General features: G+C 42.4%; 1 protein-coding gene and 1 long non-coding RNA gene across 2 annotated transcripts in view; one reads left to right on the top strand and one right to left on the bottom strand.

The window, feature by feature from the left end:
* Nucleotides 1-12,619, bottom strand: part of DDX10 (DEAD-box helicase 10) — a 192,216-nt gene extending 179,597 nt beyond the window's left edge. Inside the window, exons 1-6 of the mRNA XM_055702317.1 lie at nt 12,370-12,619; nt 4,378-4,438; nt 4,014-4,144; nt 2,224-2,382; nt 1,648-1,768; nt 340-529 (exon numbers count right to left, since the gene is read on the bottom strand). Coding sequence (XP_055558292.1) covers nt 340-529; nt 1,648-1,768; nt 2,224-2,382; nt 4,014-4,144; nt 4,378-4,438; nt 12,370-12,582 — 875 coding nt within the window. The 5' untranslated portion in view covers nt 12,583-12,619. The remainder of the gene's footprint in view (nt 1-339; nt 530-1,647; nt 1,769-2,223; nt 2,383-4,013; nt 4,145-4,377; nt 4,439-12,369) is intronic.
* Nucleotides 12,620-12,678: 59 nt separating this feature from the next.
* On the top strand, nt 12,679-16,870 carry LOC114014654 (uncharacterized). The gene is made up of 3 exons (XR_008730941.1): nt 12,679-14,577; nt 14,930-15,010; nt 16,193-16,870. It is a non-coding gene; the product is annotated as an uncharacterized LOC114014654 (long non-coding RNA).
* The last annotated feature ends 2,011 nt before the right edge of the window (nt 16,871-18,881 follow it).

The following is an 18,881-nucleotide window of genomic DNA, read 5'->3' as shown; positions in this document are numbered from 1 at the left end:
GAAATGAGTGCTGCTGGAGCCAGGACACTACTCCATTCAGGCTATAAGCCACTCTGGGGGCTTGCTCCTGAGGAGAAAAACTTCCAGTCTGAGAAGCTGCCTGAGGAGCCACAAGAGAAGTGCAAGTTCAGCCTCCCTGTAATGATTCAGTCAAAACTAGTACCCTCTTATCTGGAAATTCCTTGCTTTCAGGAAGGCACACAACAGGATCAGACACTGCAGGAAGGAGGAGGATACACAACATAACTTCTGATTCAAGGAACTGACAGTCAGAGAAGCAGTTAAGTGGGATCACTGTCTGTTTAACTACCCCAGGAAAAAAAAATTATCCCAACATACCTGAATTTGGCTTTCTCATGAACCCAAACATATTCTGGATCTTTGAGACTCAGCCGTGCAAGATCCTTCACTGACTTTGTTTGTGTGGCAGAAAAAAGCAAGGTCTGGCGTTTCTTAGGTAGATTTTCTATGATTGCATTCATTGTATCAGCAAACCCCATGTCTAGAATTCTATCGGCTTCATCAAGAACTGAATTGAGAGACAGATTTGAGAAAAAGCAGGTTTAGCTTTATTTATAAGGAAAAAAATCATACATTAAATCCATATAGTACAAAATGTCATTCCTATTTAAACTGCAGAGATTAACTTAATTACTGTCTATGACAGGATTCTCCTTAGATATTCATGTACTCCATACAATACGTATTTTTAAAGAACTGCAACAGAAATCCTAGCATTTCCCATAATCTATGCAATACAGCTCTCAGTTTCACATGATGAAGCATAAAAAATCAGCATTTCAAGTGAACAGTTTGGCAATTTGCACACAGACTGCAAATTACAAACTCCCTGTCCTACTAATGAAACAAAAGCAAGGAATATAAAACAGTGCTGTACTACTCATGACAGCAAAACAGACTCTCCTGTACCTAAGCTGAATCTACCATTAAAACTCATGGTATAAACAGAATAGCACAGAGACAGAGCTTTAAGAAAAGGGCCTATGTTTAACACAATCCCTGTCTAACTGCCATGAATTGTACTAAGTGTAGCAAGCATAATTTGACATTTTATCAGCTTCATTAGCGTCTTAATTGCTTCTGAGTTCCTCAAGCTATGCTAAAGATTATGCACTACTTAGTGGCAGGCAAACCTTTTCATTACACTGAAATTTTTATTCAGGTTGGAAGGATGAAAAGAAACAATGTTAAGAATGCTAACAAAACAATGAAAGGAGCAGCAATCTGTCTTAACATTCAAAGTGTTTTCTAGACCTGGCCCAAAATACACACACTGTAATGGATATTCTCTATGGTTAATTATCATGTCAGGGAAAATTGGAGAGCCATAGCCAAGATCTAAAGGATTATACAGAATACTACAATCAGGTTTGGGTTCCTTACTAACTCACCTACTTGTTCTTAGCATCCTAAGGAAGGCATGCTCAGCAACTGTTTCAAAGACAGTACACACAAGAAAGGCGTTTTGCTGTTTTCTATTTTAATTTGTACACCTGTGAACTTAAATGCCATTCCACCTGCCTACCGTAATTAGGATAAACTTTTTACCCAGGAAAGTACTCCACACAGTTATGAACTGTTACAAAATATTTCTGAGTACTGTCAAGTACTTCAAAAAAAACTTACTCAACATTTGCAGATCAGATGCATAGAAATATGAAGTTTCATCCATGTGCTGTAGAAGCCGTCCTGGAGTGCAAATTAGCATATTTATGTGGTGGATTCTTTCAGACTCTTCTTTCAGATCCTGAAAAGGAGTTAAACCAGCTTAGCTCTAGCTGTTCACACCAGAAGCCCAGTACCAGAGACAGTCAGGTCAGCTTAACCTATTGATAGTTTTTAGTCAAGGATCAGCCTTTCCTCCTTCTACAGAGATATCACAATTTCTTCAGCATGCTCACACTTGCGGCTTGAGCAAAAAGCATTTAAGAATAATCTAAATTAAGAGAATAGTCCTGGAAGGCTTGGCAGAAAGGTCCATCCAGTCATGTAACCTGGGAAGACCATAAATATGCAAAAGCTTCAAAAGACACAGAACACACAGGCAGGAAAACGAGTGTAATGGGAACCTACTGTCACTAATAGGTTGCCATTAACTACTCTGTTCCCCAACTTGTTATTTCCAGGGTTTCCTTCCTAAACTTGCACTTAATATAGCACTCATTTATGCTTCTATACAGCAAACTTCAAAAGAGAACACACCTTTCCTCCAATTATAAGGCCAGCTGAGAACTCATGATTTTTTCCCACTTTACGCAGAACCTTGAAGGTTTGGTATGCCAGTTCCCGGGTAGGCGATATTATTAAAACTCCCAGTCCATCAGCTGAAGTCCACTGATGGCGATACAGGAGTTCCAAAGCCTGAAAAAAATTACCATATTCTCATTATAAAAATCTCAGAAGGAAAATATGTAACAACAACAAATTTGTAACAAAAAGCATCATAAAAAAGATAAAGCCATACTAATTAAAATAATGACTTGAAGAAACATCAGTATACATTTCACATAGTTTGATTATATATCAGTTCTAATTGATGGTAATGATACTTGATGTAGCAAAGTTCCCTAGTAACAATCTATGACAGACAGTAATGGGTGGTGAATTGTAAACATTTTTCTGCATAATTAATCCTACTGTGCTTAATTTTGGAAATTGAGCCTTAATAGTTTGCATGAGAATCAGTGTAGAAAATCATGAGAAACTTCCATGTTCATAAGGTTTTGTGGGAACCAGAAACAGAATGAGCAACTAGAAGAAAGTCCATTATTGCAGGTTTAATTCTGGTTACAGAGTTGAAGCACTACTATCCACACACACCACACACAGAGCATTTCAACTAAAGCTGCCATACACGTCAGACCAGGATTACTCCTCCTCTTATAAATTCACACTGCAAAAACACTGTTTTAGTCAGCTAATCCTAACACAAAAATTTCCTATGTATGAATACCTGAGGTATTCTGAAATACTGAAGGCTGTCAAGTATCCTTATACAATTAATTTTTATTTCACTCCATCTCTCCAGCTCCTCTCATCACTTTTCTCCCCTAAAACTGTTTTAAAACAAAGTTTGTAAAACAAGGTACTTCTACTCCTAGATTAACTGGGTCATCTCATTTTTGTTTCTCAAGTTCACAAGACTACTTTTTGAAGCCACCTTTTTTTTATTCTTTACTAAAAAAACCAGCATAAAGCATAAATCCTCTCTCAACTAGAGAGGGTATTCAAAACAATCTACTACTGTTCCCACAGTTACTGACAGAACAGGCTTCAAAGAACTGCACACTCACAAAAATGCAAGGAATGTTTAAATCAAAAAAACCTCCATAATCAAAACATTAATACAAACACGAGGTTTGTATCCACTTATATGTGCGCTTTAAGCAAATGTCTCAATTACAGCTTCAACTTGAAGAAATTAAATGGAGAGTATGATGTTCTAAGTAAAAGTCCAACCTGTATTGCCCACAACAGGGGTTTTTCAGCCCTTTTTCCCACTTGCACCTGAAGTGATTTCTAAGGTGTTGACAAAAGACAATAAGGAAATGGAAGTCCACAATCACTAAGCTTAAGTTTGCTATGTAAGGTCCAAATCCTAAAATTTCAGAGGGGTGAAAACCACTCATCTAAAAACATCCAAGGAACTGAAGAAATTTCACCATTATATTTCATACACTTAGTTTTCAAAGAATTGGACTGCTAGAGTTGCACCAGATTCCTGAGAGGAAAACAAAGCGCTTCCTAAATCACACATGTCTACCAATGTAAGCATCAAAATGGAACTTCTGTCAGAATATTCCTATGGCCAAAATATACTTCTTTCAGAACCTCAAGCAGCTTTATTAAATTAGTATCTTGGCTTTCGTGAAACATTTAGATCAGCTGAATTACAACTTTTCTCCTAGGATCTATTAATCTAAGCTCTTCGACATACAATACTTCACAGATAACTTAGTTTGAGTACAAATGGAAGGATATAAATTACTTACCGGGACAATAAAAGCCAAGGTTTTGCCTGATCCAGTCTTTGCAGCTCCAAGTACATCTTTACCTTGTAAAGCCAAACCTATGGTTTGCCTCTGTATCTCTGTTACCACACGATACTGAGCTTCCTGCAATCCTAGTATTTGCAGTATAGGAAGAGAAGACAGAGTGTAGGACAGGAACAAGTAGGGGGAGAAAAAAATATCTTTATTTTTGTCTCTCCCAGAGCTATATTCCTCCATTTAGAAAATGCTGTACATGGCAACAGTTATCTAAAATTTAATTTAAAGCAAAGAAATGTTCAGATGTGGATAAATAATATATTAGTTTTTACTTAAGTTACTTTCCAAAGGAAACTTTCATACTCACCTTTTAGGGTTTTCTTTGACAACGGAAAATCTGAAAATCTCTGAATTTCACTTGCATTTATCTGAAACAAGGTAAGTTTAATCAGTGCTTACAATCCAAGCATAACAGAAATTAAACAGTGTTCTTTAAGTTGCTGTTAACATAAAGATGTAGTAGTTCAGTATGACCTGAGCCAAGTTAGCTGGTCAGGCAACCTATACTAGTTTGAGCTAAGCCAAACCACCCTTCTACCATAAACTGTTTAGTAAGTAGTAAGATACACATTAAAGCTCAGATCATCATGAAATCACAGAACAAACAGGCTGAAAGGGAGCTCAGGAGGCCCCTGGTCTAACCTCCTGCTCATAGCAAGTGAGCTCTGAGGTCACGTCAGGCTGCTCAGGGCTCCAGCCACTCCAGCCTTGAAAACGCTCAAGGATAAAGACTGGACAGCTTCTCCAGGCAACCTGTCCCTCACTCCGCCTGACTGTCCTCGTCAAAGGGAAAAAGCAATTCAGACCAAGCCTCTCTCCTGCCAGCTTATACCTCATCTCTCATTCTTATGCCCTGTGCCATCTCCTTAACAATTTCCCCAGGGACTCTTAGGGCTCCTGTGAAGTCTCCATCTCAACCGCAAAGCCATCTCTGCTACAGACTGACAAGCCCAGCTCCCCCAGTCTCTCCTCACAGCACAAGTGCTCCAGCCCCCACCATTTCAACAGCCCTCCACTGAACTGGATCCATTTTATTGGCATCTTTTTCTTATCGAGGGGTCCAAAACTAGATGTAGTATTATTCAGGGAAAAAAAAGTGGGGGTTTTTTTCTCAAATCATATTTTAAAAAGATACTGCAGTATGCAAGCAAGGTCTAAATTTTCTACAACGCAGCATGCCACAAGCCTCACACGTAACTTGCAATTAAGCCTCATGCTAAGCAATACAGAAATTCTGTAGCCTTTTTCTCCAAAAGTGTCCCAGTCAGACTAACTGCCAGTAGAGATTATAATAAAGTATCTACAGCAAAACACATAACTAGCCAATTATTTCATATTTCTGTGTGGCTGCAATGAGCACCAAGTTTATGATCCACACACACTAAGCATACATTCATTTTCCTGGTAATATCCACAGGGGAGCAGTTTGTTTTTAGAGGGTACTGCAAATGGAGTAATGATTGTCATACCCCATAAGACGCAACTCGGAGCTCTTACCTCGTTTCTTTTTTAACCATTCCAGCCTATGAAAAAAACATTACTATGCTGCAAAGTACACAGCCCTTACCTTCCTGAAAAAGAGAGCAGCTCACCTGCACCCACAACAACTTAACCCTTACGGCTCCCACATGCAAACATTGCTGGCAGCCTCCTTACAGCCTACAACCTTATTAGATCTTAGCTGTCCTTCTCCCATCTATATTTTCATATCCCTGGAATCAATGAGTATGAAGTGCATTCCAGCTGCTGTATAAGGTCAGGTATCACAAAAGTAGGTAAACAGTTCCGCATGGTAAAGGCCTGGTAAACAAACGCTTCAGGAAATATCTCCAGATAACAAACACATTTCTCCCCTGCACCACTTTTCCATTTTGACTCTACAGTGCGAGCTTCAAGATTTTTTTTGCATAAACTTAGCATTAGGTTATGTGATTGAAGACTCATGACTGAACTCAAAGACCCCCACAAGAACCAGCAGAACAACGCCAGGGAAGGAGCCCCAATAACATCATCACTGCACACCAAGTTAAACCACCCTGACTCAGCTGCTCCTCGAGAGCACCAGAGGGGAGCACTCCACTCATGGTCCCTGGGTGAACCCCACCGAGGCGTTAGCGGGGCCACCCCCCATCCCCCAAGGCTGGCAGGGGGTAGCGCCTGCAGGGGCGTGGGGACTCACAGGGAGCTGTGGAGGAAAAACATTTGGGGATGTTGTACAATATATGAGGTGTTGTAAGGGGTCTGTGGGAATGTGCAAGACTTGTTATGGGACATTTAGGGGACGATCAATGGCAGGGAAAGGGAGGGATCATGGTGGACTGGGGACGAACCGGTGTGAGAAAATAGCGGGAAAAGGGGATAAAAGGGGCTGGTCGGGGTAACAGCTGGCTGGTCCGTACGCTCGTCTGACCGAGCCCTGCACCTCATCACCACAGCCTGCCCTACAGTCTTACTAAATGTTCTTACATAACAAGAAGAATAATTATTATTACTACTAATAGTAATTACTCTTACATTCTTACTATTGACTTTCTGTGCGGGCACAGTCCCTATTCGGAGCCCGGGTGAGCGCCCACCACCCAACCCTCCAGCCAGGCTGGTGGGCAGCAGCACGAGCGCTGAGTGTCAGCAACTGGAGTGGGACCACGACCCTCAGAGGCTGGGGAAACCGGGGCCTGGGGCGGCTCTGGGACAGACGGAGTAGCTAATGCCAGCAAATGGAGAGATCCATTTTCCACGTGTGGGTCCGTATTTCACTAATGGACATGAATCTGATCAGACAAGAGAAGAACAGCACCTGCCACCCACACTGTCCATTTGCTCCCGAGGCGGGGAGGGCGACTACCGTATCTATAAAGCCTGAGCAAATGAAGAGGAAGAGAGACTACAACAGCTTTGCATGTATACTGACTAGCATCCATAAACTGAAATTTCCAACTGTCAAACTCTGAGCTTACACGATTTGTACATTTCTAATAGGTATCGTTTATTTCTAACGGATTGCTGAACAGAAATCTCCCAACACAGGGACCAAGCAAAATGGTCCTGAGATGTTCCTGACAAGCCACAGTAACAATTCCAGAGACAGCCTCAAATGAAGAGCTACTGACCTGTCAGATCAGACTTCTATCTACTTCAAGTACCACGCCTCATACAGGCTCTGCCTATTAGAAAAAACTGAGGATTTATACCTGTTTAAAGCACCTAGGTCACAGCACTACTCTTTTCAGTCTAGTTCTCTCTGGTAAAAGCAAGAAAAGTAATTTAGTGCATGAATTTCATCTCTAAATAAAAGGTATATAAAAAAAATAACATCCTTATTAAAACCAGGTTTTGACATAGTTCAAGACAAAGCTCTTGCAAAGTAATTTCAAACTTTCACTGTGTCCTAGCAGAGCAATTAAACTTCTGCCAAGTGTTACTTAAAAATCTTAAAGGCGAGTTATTTTTATAAAACCTACTTGTGCTGAGAAGCATGTACTTTAAGCTCCTACATTTCTGGGAGGGGGGGGGAAATTCCTATCAGAAATCACTATAAACAAGTGGGGGGGGTTGACTTTCAGAAATTGCAATTTCTGACAAATACTTCTGAATTCCATTGATAATTTCGAAGATATTATCTATCACAAACAATACTGCATATTAGGCTAATTCCCAGTGTTCTTATTTTGCATGTTAAAGGATAAGTCAGTGATATGTACAGGTTCATTTTAATTTCAACCAAGAGACTGTCTGCACAGGAAAACAGTATGCCTATGAGAGGGAAAACAAAAATTCAAACAATTCATTATGTGAAACTAAAGGGATGGATTTTAACAGGTTTGTGACACATGGAACAGGCTATTGCAGCAATATGAAATCTTTCTAAATAATTAAGGCTGCTTGAAGTATTTCACTGGTCAGCTTTTTTAAAAATCTAGATGACCCAGCAGGAACAGATGTATCAATCTCAAAGGAGACAAATATTGTTCCACTCTTCTACCTTTAACTCCTCTAAATCAATTTAAAAAATCATTACGTGCATAAGCCTAGCGGTTTTAGAGATGTCCAAGAAGGAAAAAGTGAAAACAGTATTAAAAGAGTGAGGCACAGGAATGTTAGGAAAGGCCATGTCACAAAGCTTCCTGTATTATCTCTCTGCCCTACAAACTTAGAGGAGCACAAGAATTCTCTGTTGCAGCACCCTTAAAAGTCCAAAGATACTGGGTTATTTTTAAATGAAGTCTAAATGGCAGGAGTGAGAAGAACTGGTGTTAGAGGTAGGTGGTCTTGTAGATCTATTCCATACCTACACACACCAGTGCAAAACACCACCAACCAGTGGAAATCTGTACTTGTGAGCTCTCTCTAATCTGCTCTAGGAGAGAGCAGCCACCTTGTTTCCAATACTTCAAATGCTATTCTGATCTAACTTGACGAAAGAGTTTACACATACAGCTTCCCAGCACATCAGGTAAGCTGTTAATGCTTTTCATGAGCACAACTCTGTGAAGAAGACTATGTCCATCAACAGCCTCACAGGTAGGCAACAAAGTCACTGGATCAACAGACAACAGATCAGCTATGAACACATAACACAGAAAATAATCCCAAGATTTGGACACACTAAATTTGGAAAATGGAAACTAAATTTCACATTTTCCGTTTATGATGCCACACATTCACAATCATGTCAACAAAGGACAAAAAAAATCCAGTAACAAAGTATCTTGGTTATCTCTTCATTCTTGTTTAATTTTGTCCTCTTTATCCATTGCAGTCATTCTCACACTGGAAATTATAAACAATGTACTCTTAAGAGGGGGTGCAAGGTGGATCCTCTTGCATCCAGAAGCCGTGCTACCCCTATTCCATGCCACATGTAAGATGACAAAAGCACATGAAGACCCAACCCACCCACAGCCTTCACGTCAGAGACCCCAGCCAGTGCTCCTCAGAGAGAGGTGCTTACTGAAGAGCTTTCAGATTCCCTCATCTTTAAGAAGGTATCTGCCTCGTGCAGAACCCACTGGAGACTCCTGAAGATCCAAGTACATGGCACTTCCTCATAGTCCTCACCCCCACTATAACCAGGTCCAGAGTAATAGGGAAGAAATGCAGGAGACCAAGTGGAAAACCTTGTCAGGGACCAGAGAAGGAGATACGAAGGACTGAAGACAGAAAGCTAGGTGGGCATCCACCTGTATGTTCACAGACAGGAGACTCCTGGAGCTAGAGGACAGCAAAACCCCAGAAGAGTTGAGACCAGGAGCCCTCAAAACTATCCAAAGACAAACATATGTTTACCCTGTCTTCATTCTGATGGATACATGCATGACCACTACCAGCCTCTCTTCAACCTCTATAAATACACACAGACACAACCTCCCAACACCCAACACTTACCTATGCTGCCCCAAGCTCCACAGAGACACAGAATTATCACCTGTATCCCAGAAATGCACATAGGTGGCACAGAAGCATATATACATATTCACATAGCCATATACACAACAAATAAACACAAGTATCTATGGAAGTAATTGACAGAGGTGACTATAAGGCCGGTAAAAGCAGAAATCTATGTAGAATGAGTGGAAATTAAATGCAAGCATCAAATGTATAGGATGTGTTTCAGGGAAAAGTGACTGCATTTAAATACTACACAAAACATTTCAGGCTAGGAGTAGAGGAACAGACTGCTGCAGAAAATCAGAATGGGGACTATTCAAACTAAAATGTCTGAGATCTGTACATCTACCCACCACAACCCAGATATACCACCCTATTAAAGTAAGAAAGGAATACTGACCACACTACAGAAAAGCAAGAGTTACATTATTCCCTTAAAGAATGTAGTTTCATTAACTCACTGTTTGTGTGTTCCTTTTAGACCCCTCTCCTGCTTATAAACATCTGTGAGCAACAGAGTCATACCCCACTACCTATCACGGATGCATTCCTGTAAAGTGGAATGGTATGACAGATAGCAATTTTTCCCTCTAAGAACTAATGTAATAATATAAAGGAATGTATGTATGTTGGCATTTATTACATGCATACAGCATAAATACAGCAGAACTGTATATGGAGAACATATACACTGTGTGGGGGGAGAACAAAGAGGCAAATGCAGCATCAAATGGGGGGAATGTTGGCTTCCCACAGATCATTTTTCAAAATATTTCTGCCATTTCATCTCTGAGACCAAATGCCCAAGATACACCTTTTCTTCAAGCATTCTTGCTGCCTCCTTTTAACCAATTAGATTTTTTTTCATTGTCATCATCTTCCTCAAATGAATCCAACTAAGGGCAAAGGACACGTGAATAGGGGTCATGTTTGGCCATTCAGTCTCACAGAGGCTGTATGTACTCCAAAAAGTCAGTATCTCCTCCAGTTGATGATTCTCATAATCCTGCTCCTGCCTCTCAATACATCCATGCCACACACATATAATTTCAGTACACAGGAGCAACATACTGCTTCAGCTTCTGCACATGTGTCTACTACATTAGAAGAAAAGCTACCCCCTGAACTCAATCACTTTATCTATGACACTACTGCACAGATTACTAAGCGACCAGTGATGGGACTCCAAAACAAGAGATAGAGAAGAAAGAATAACCAGATATTGCCATAGTACCCTAAGGTAACACTGCAGCCTAATCTGCATATGGCATTATCCAGTAAATGCAAGCTATAATGAAATGTAGAAACGATTAGGGCCTGACAACATGCAAAATTAGTTTCACTATACACCTCCCTGTGTTCAAATACATGGAAATACAAAGCAATCTATTGTGTATGCACTGCAGTTTGGTATACAAACAATAAGCCCACCACCCTGGGTTCTGTGCAGACAGTTCACAAACTCTGTACGCTGCCTTTGCCAAGCTGCTTTAATTCATTTTCTCTCTCTTGTTCAGATGTGCCCCCTCCAGAGAGCCTGCAGAGGCAGCAATCTCATTCTAGGTTATAACAAGCAGTCCAACTGTACTGTAGCAATGTAAGTTTTTCATTCCACAACGAAAGGTACATACCACCAGTGTTATCCCACTCAGAAAAATGCAAGCTTCTAACAATTCCAGTAGTCTGCTTTCAGTCAGCATGTAAATCCTCTATTTCTACCATGAGTAGAAAGACATTGCCAAATCAAGCTAACTCAAGATTTATCCACAACAAAATATATTAATTATGTAGCTACCATCTTTAATTTTTATCATTTATGAGTAAGTCCATTTTTCCCCCTGAGAAATAACATGTGATTCAAAACAATAATTTGACCATCTTCAGAAGCACATCGTTTGCTTGCAAACCAGTAAAGTCCACGATTGTGTGAAGCATCAGAATATTACCTTGCTAAATCTTAACCAAAGCAGCTAATATGACCTCTTCATGGCGACAGACATGTTTCTTCCAGACCTGTCATTACTTTCTGCTCAATCAAATTACAACCACCAAGAAGCCTCTACTACCAGCTACGCTGAGTGCAGCATAGCCACGTACAACTGCCACGCTTCTCTCCAGGAGTAGCTGCAACTTCAGCAAAAGTTGGCAGGATGCAGAGCAACTGCACAGGCAGAGCACACCTAAGCCGTTATTCAGAATTATTCACAATCTCGGTACCACCTACTAAGCAGCATGGCTCAAAAGCCAGCATCCCCCAGAGGGATGCAAGACAATCTGGGTGACAAAACCAAGGCCACCAACCCTGGCTCTACACTCAGATACCTATGTCCTGACTTGAGGTTAAACAACGTGCTCTTCTAGGGTGATGTCTGCCTGTAGGGCAGCTTCTACGGAGAGAAAGGTGTCCCATCTCCTGGTGTCCCACCTCCAGCAGCCGAGACGCGCTGGCCGCCTGGTCAGAAGGGCCAAGCGCCACTGGTGACGATCGGCCACAGCCGCCTCCTCACCGCGCCCCCGCCCACCCGCGCCCCTCGGGGGCCGCTGCCTGCCCGGCCACGCCACCAGAGCCGCGGGCACTGCGGGTACCGCCCGCTCCTCCTCTGCCCGGGGGGCGAAAGGCAAGGAATGGAGGCGCATCCCTGCCTCAAGGGGGTGAAAGCCCCTCTGCCTGCCACCGTCCAGCGTCGCCCAACAAACCAGCTACCTACAGGCACCGCCAACAGCCAGAGGCACAGCCCTGCCAACGCGGGGTGCGCACCAGGACACCTCTCCCCCTCACAGCTTCCCCCTCGCAGCCCTACCCACACACACCCCGCACGAGGAGAGGAGCCGCTTGCCCGCCCGCCATGCCCGCCCGCCTGGCGTCCCCCCGCCCCGCTCCCCCCCGGCCCGGCAGCACCACGCGTACCTCGGGGTAGCGCTGCACCAGGCGGCCGATGACCTCCCGCTCCACCTGCCACTCGGGCCGCTTCCTCTCCTTGCGCTGCAGCCGCAGCCTCCTCGTCCGCCGAGTGTACTTCTTCTTCCAGCGCTCGAAGCTGCGCACGGGGTCCATCGCCGCCGCCCCGCCGCCGCCGCCATCGCTGCCGGCCCGGCCCATGCTGCCCCCGCCGCCCCGCATGGGACCCACACGGCCGCCGGGGGCGGGGCTGGGCGCGCGCGGAGTGCGTCAGCCGGGCGCGCCGCCGGGGAGGGCTCGGCTGGGCTCGGACGGCTCGGCTCGTTTCGGACGGGCTCGGCTCGGCTCGGCTCGTTTCGGACGGGCTGGGACGGGTTCGGCTGGGCTCGGACGCGCTCGGCGCGGCTCCGCTCCGAGAGAGCCCGCGCTCTGGGCCTTCCCTCACCTGTGGAAAGGTGGAGAGGTTGCGCGAGAGTTGAAGAGAAATCACACTTCGTCTAGTATAACCCAAAAAATGGGCTCTTGGCGCAGCTTGTAAAATATGTTCTGTGACAGAGATGACAAAATTGAAATGAAAAACCGTAAAGAAATGATGCCATAATAGAAAAGGAATATGTGCTTAGTACTGACATAAATTCAGTCCTCTGCAGCGCAGTGGGGCAAGGGATGAGGAGGCAGAGTTCTATGAAAGCTCTGTTAATGCTTTATTTGCTAATTTATTACAGGGGAAAACTGCCACATTTTTAAAAAATCAGAAGGGACTTGTCAGACATACGGTGGGCCTTGCGTGTAAGGTGCTGGATTTAAGCGCAGTTGGATGTGTGTTTGAGCCTTGGTAATACAGCTGCAGCCGGTGGCCTTGGCTGAGAGCCCTGCGCTGCGCCATGGCTTGGCTGGGCCTCACAGGGGGGCCAACATGTTTACCTGGGGTGGTCTCTATAAGAGGTACGTATCTCTACAAGTAATCAGATTTAATACACCTGCAAATGTGTATTACACTATCTTTGCATGGGCCAATTCTTAACCTCTCTCTGGGGGGAAGGTCTGCATCGCTCTGCAGTCGCTCGGTCAGAAACGATCCGCTGAGTCAGTTTTAGTACCACATGGGCATGCAGAATTAAAACCCAAAACCAGGCTGCAGAGTTATTGTGCCACATCAGGAAGAGAAAATGACAAACATATTTATGCAATGTCAGAAGAAGGAAGTAAACACGCTGATGAGGGGAACAGTGAAAGACTCCCAAAATAATTACTGTCTCTGATGAGGGTTTGGAATTCCAGAAAGCTGAGGGAAAAGGGAGTGTCTTAATTAGCTCCACTTTTGCCGTACATACGTTGAGTGTGTCACTGAAGATGTTTTCCCTCCTCCCAAAGATCAGGCAAACCCGTGATCATAGAAATGTTTGTTTCCTCTTTAAAATACATTAAGTTCCTAATTTCAGGACAGGCTGGAAATATCTCCATTAAATATGTCCCAGTGGGTTCTCTCCTCCTAGGTACAGCTTTGAATTCAGTGGTTTTCTCTAGGTGTTTATTTGCTGTTAAGATGAATAAGGAAGGATACTGAAGGTTTTATTCTTGAAACAGAAATGTTTTTTTCCAGAAGTACCTGATTAAAAACTGTTTGCAGGAGGTGCAGTTCCACCCCGAAGGATGTGCTTGGGGAGGGGGGATGGAACATCTTTCCCATGATTACAGCACATTAACTTGACATACAAAAGAAGGTCCCAACCTGACATGATCAGACTGGTGCAGGGCTCAGCTGCCACTTTAAGTGGTTCTGTCTGCCTGTAATAGAAAAAGAAAAACCAGAAACCCTCCTGTGTAGAATTCCTGCTGTTGCCCTGATGGAGTAAGTTTAACCTTTTTGTAAGTAAATGTACAGGTGAAAGGTTTGAGTTTGAACATGCTGTCTTTGCTCACCTGGCCTATGTTTTGCCTACAGGTTCATCTCACTCATAGCAGAACAGCAGCAGTGGTCCATGAGTAACCACAGACATAAATCCACAATGAAAAAAGTTACATTAAAAACAATATCTTGCTGTCCTATTTCTAAAACAACTTTTTCTGCTGCTGTCATGAAAAACACTGTTAATTATGCTTATATGTTTCCGATGCTTTTTAATGATTTGTTTGCTCATTAGCCAAGGGATCCATATACCAGGAACGGAAAACCAGAAAGTCAAAAGCAGCCTGTCCTGTTTCCCGCAGTAGAAGGTAAAATGCTGAAGAGCCTCGCGGCCCTGTATTGGAAGTCTGGGAGCCTGCAAAAAAAAAGGAGCCACCTTTCTATTTTCTCTGCTGTCCTCTCACCCTGAGGGGCTTGTCTGAGAAACAGTCAATGGTTTGTAAAAGTTTCCCTTTTATACAGGAACAAATTCTACTGTATTAAAATCCGTTTATTTATGATGTGGAAGACTACTTCAGCTGTCTTGTAATAGTACTACCCTAAAACTGTGGCAAAACCAGAGATCCTTCTGGTTTTCACTTTAATAAAGAGAAAGGGAAGAAAAAATTATTTTTTACAAGTTAACAAATAAATGATTCAAGCATGGTTGTTTACTTGCAGTTTGGAGAAGCGAAGGAAGGGAGTATGCTATAACAATAAATGTAACAAGGCTCTCTATACAAGACCACAGAGAAGAAGAAGGTAATATTTGATTTCTAAAAAAACCTGTTTCAGTAACAGTCATTCTTCATAATTTCACTCTCATGCAGATTCAGTCTTTCCTACTCAAATGCACAAACATGCATGTGTTTGGGCAGGGTTATTTATGGTGACAAGGAGGACAAGGGGCACCAAGTATCAAGGTCAGGGCCCTGAGGGCACTTGTAGACCTTAATGGCCCTGACCAGCTGCACTTGAGTCCTCCCCCTACACCCTGGCCCAGCTCCACCCTGCAGCTTCAGGCCCTGCCGGAGTTGTCTTATGTCATGTTGGTCCCCAGCTCAGCCACAGCCATGCCTGTTCTTGGCCGCAGACCCCACCCGTTGGGCCTCTGAGCTGCAGACTGACTTCCTGGCTTGACCTAGGACCTGCTTTGTCAGTGTGGACCTGCCTGGTTATCAGTTGTCAATGGCTGTGGCCACCAGACCCGATCCTCATCCTGACCCTGATCAGGGAGTTGATTTCCCAGCTTGACCTTGGACCTGCCTCATCACCACAGACTCGTCTGATGAGCGGGACTCTTGACTGACCCTGGTTGCCACCCACGAGCACACCCTGCTCCCTTGCACTGTGCTAGCAGCCTTAGCCCCTGACTCTTAGGAAGCAGTAAGCCCTTGCTGTGCCCTGACAGTCAAGCTCTAATCACTTTTTCTGGGTTCGTCCTGAATGGTGACAATGGTGCACAATCTTTGAAATCCTTTATATTCTTTCTTGACAAAAGCCTCATTTGAGTTGTATCGCACAGCTGTTGCTCTGTATCTGTGTTGTGGAGCTTTCTTCATGGCATGGCCGTAGTACAGCTGGCCCTACACCCCCATCCTGCCAATTCCCCATTCTTACTTATATTCTTTCTTGCATTTCATGGTTGGTCTTAATCTCTTCATTTGCTACATGTGCATCGTTCCCTGCGCTCCTGCTGTGCCATTTCTTCTGGTACCTCATGCTGCTGCTCAGACTCTCATTCACATACCACATACCCCACTTAAATATTCCCTTTACAAATCTCTACAGGAATTTAAGATAACTAGAAGCTGATTTTATTTAAGAAAAAAATAATAACACTGTGTGTACTTAAGTTAAACTTTGGTGTTTCCATTAAATCTTTGATTGTTTTGTACTGACCTGTTTTCTTTCCTTTTTTCCACATAATCTTCATCACCTAAGAAAGTAATCAGCAAACCAGAGGAAGGGACCCCAGAAGTACAAGATATCAATGAAATACCACTAAACCCCTTCTCAATGAAACAGCCATGTGCTAGGAGAATTTACTTGAGAGGCTGTCTGAGGCCAAGAGTCTCTCAACACTCCTCTCCTTATCTTCCAAGGCTTAACTTGCTATGCTTCAGGAGATATGTAAGATTTTGCATCTGAGGATTGTGCTTGAGTGTCTGTGAATGAGACATGCAAGCTTGAAAAAACCCACAGTGAAAGGATGGATCTTCAGTGTAATATTTGCAGTACTATGATGTAACTTCAGGCTTTTTTAAAAACAATATGCAAATGGCAGTCAGATTTATGAATGTTATTTTTAATAGAAAGAATGTTCCCATAAGTAATTATGAATTTTTATCTGTCTAAAGGAGTACAGAAAAAAAAAATTAAGAAAGCCCATGGGTTTTCCTATGTTGGGTAGCCCTATAGTAAAAAGGCTATCACCCAAGAAATTAAATTTTAAAAGGCAAAACTTCAACTAGATTTTCAAAAACTCAGTAGAAACACTGTTTCAGTAATTCCTGGCCTGAGCAAATGGGTAAGTTGTGATGAATAAATATTGTGAGTTATGACCAAGAATATTGTGGGGTATAATTGAGACCTTGTACTTTCCTCTTAGTAATGAGCTGCTGTTTCCCCAAAATGAAATAAATATGATTTTGTAGATGACATTATGTGCTCTTCTTGTGGAAGTAATAAAATGAAAACACTTTTACCAAATATATAAATTGCAGGAATGTGGTTTTCAGTAGACACTCCAAAATGTATTCTGCTCTGGGAAAAAAAGTAGTCGTACTATTACTCTAAACATGAATGCATGGTGCAGCTTAAAAACTCTTGGAGTAAACTAGTGGTTGCAACCTCAGTAATACAGACATATATAAGCAACCTAGAGTTAATTCTGAACGATATCTTACAGGTATCTGGATTTGAATGTTAATTTTAGAATTAAGTCTTTTCCTTCCACATTGGTAAATAGTTTTATAGTTTGAAAAAGCCAACTGTCATGTATAAAATAATTTTAGAAAGTAGCTGCTGCTTTTTCAAGCCTGAGCCTGCCAGATGACAAACAATGACTTCATGGAGAGAAATATGGCCCTCCAGTCCTTCACTCATTTTCTTTGGCCATGGACAATTTAACAGCCACCACTATGGAAATAGGCCTCAGTTGTTAAAATTGTCCTTCAAGAAGTTTGCAAATTGGAATTCTTTCAGAAGATGCAGGTTATAAGTCCGTTATCCTCTTAAAATCTGGGGTGAAACAGACCAGGAAAAGGTCGGGGGGGGGGGGGGGGTGGCGGGGAAAGAGGACTTATGCTTTGCTGTTCTCTTGATTACCAGAATTTTGGCTAAATGCCATGCTAATTATATTGATCAGAATGACAGCAACCAACTTACTAAATGTTTAAGTGAAAACCACACTCAGTACAGATTTAAGTTTACACGATAAAATTAAACTTTGTGCCATGATGCCTCAAAAACACTTTATGTGTGTGAAAAACAGCAAAGGGGGAAAATTAAACAAGTTTCTTCAAATACAGAAGCAAAACCAGCTTGTCAAGTCTCTAGAAATGCCAAAAAATCTTGATACTGTTGGTCAGGAAGTGTTGGATGATATTGTGTGATACAACAGAATGCTTTAGGAAAAGAGCTGAAGAACTTTTTAATAAGATGGCATAAACACATTTCTTCTGGAATAACAAAGGACTTTTTGTGTTCTATGGACTGCTGGTGGTGATTATAATATTCATGATTTGGTCTGCAGGACCCTCAAAATTAACTTTTTGCTAGGGAAGGCCCACCTGACCATTGGGAAAGTTGTACTGAAAGCCCTAACCAAAGAAAACACTTCCACAGTCAAGGAAGAAGCTTTCACTCAGGTTGTCAGACAAGGTGACCGCCTATAAAATGGAAAGTAATTTAAAAAAATGAATGACGTACTGTGTCATTCTTTCAGTCTTTAAATAATACCATCCGTCTCTTCAAAATGTTATGATATGTAGATTTTTTTGTTATGAAGATGCGGGAGGAAGGTTAAAGCAAATACAAAATCAAAACGTTTTTCCTTTAAGTCAACAGAAGTGTTTGGATTGAAAATTATAAGCATGACAAATCTTGCAAGAATATGTGATGGGGTTTGCTGAAACTTGTTTTCCCTCACAGAACTGTCAAACACACCCAGGCTCTGCAGGCCCTATCACTTCACTGCTTCCTACGGTTTGCCCTGTAGCACTTTCTGCATTTCTGAGCTTTCGGTGACGGGACCATGAGGATGTTTAGGTGTATATAAGCCACTAGGGGCCGTAACAGACCTGTAGAAATAAAAATGAGTAATCAACTGTGATCGTAATAGATACACAACGGAAAGAACCATTAAATAATCAAGCCTGCTCTTTTTGTGATGGTCAGGATCTGTGTACAGTCCCAAGGCACAGGCTGTTATTCCAGCTCAGGGAACTCCATAAATATGTGTTTGATTTTGAACAAATTTTACAGTTCCTTCGCAAACTGAGCTGATTTCCTAACTCAGATGGAGTTGATAAATCCAATTACGAAAGATTAGTTAACTTTTCAGATGATCACACCGTTTGAAAGAATGCCATTTCTGAAACAGAATGGTATACACCGCAGTGCTACTGAG

This window comes from Falco cherrug, chromosome 2, assembly GCF_023634085.1.
Source record: "Falco cherrug isolate bFalChe1 chromosome 2, bFalChe1.pri, whole genome shotgun sequence".
NCBI lineage: Eukaryota > Metazoa > Chordata > Aves > Falconiformes > Falconidae > Falco > Falco cherrug.
This window is presented reverse-complemented; position numbering and strand designations above follow the sequence as displayed.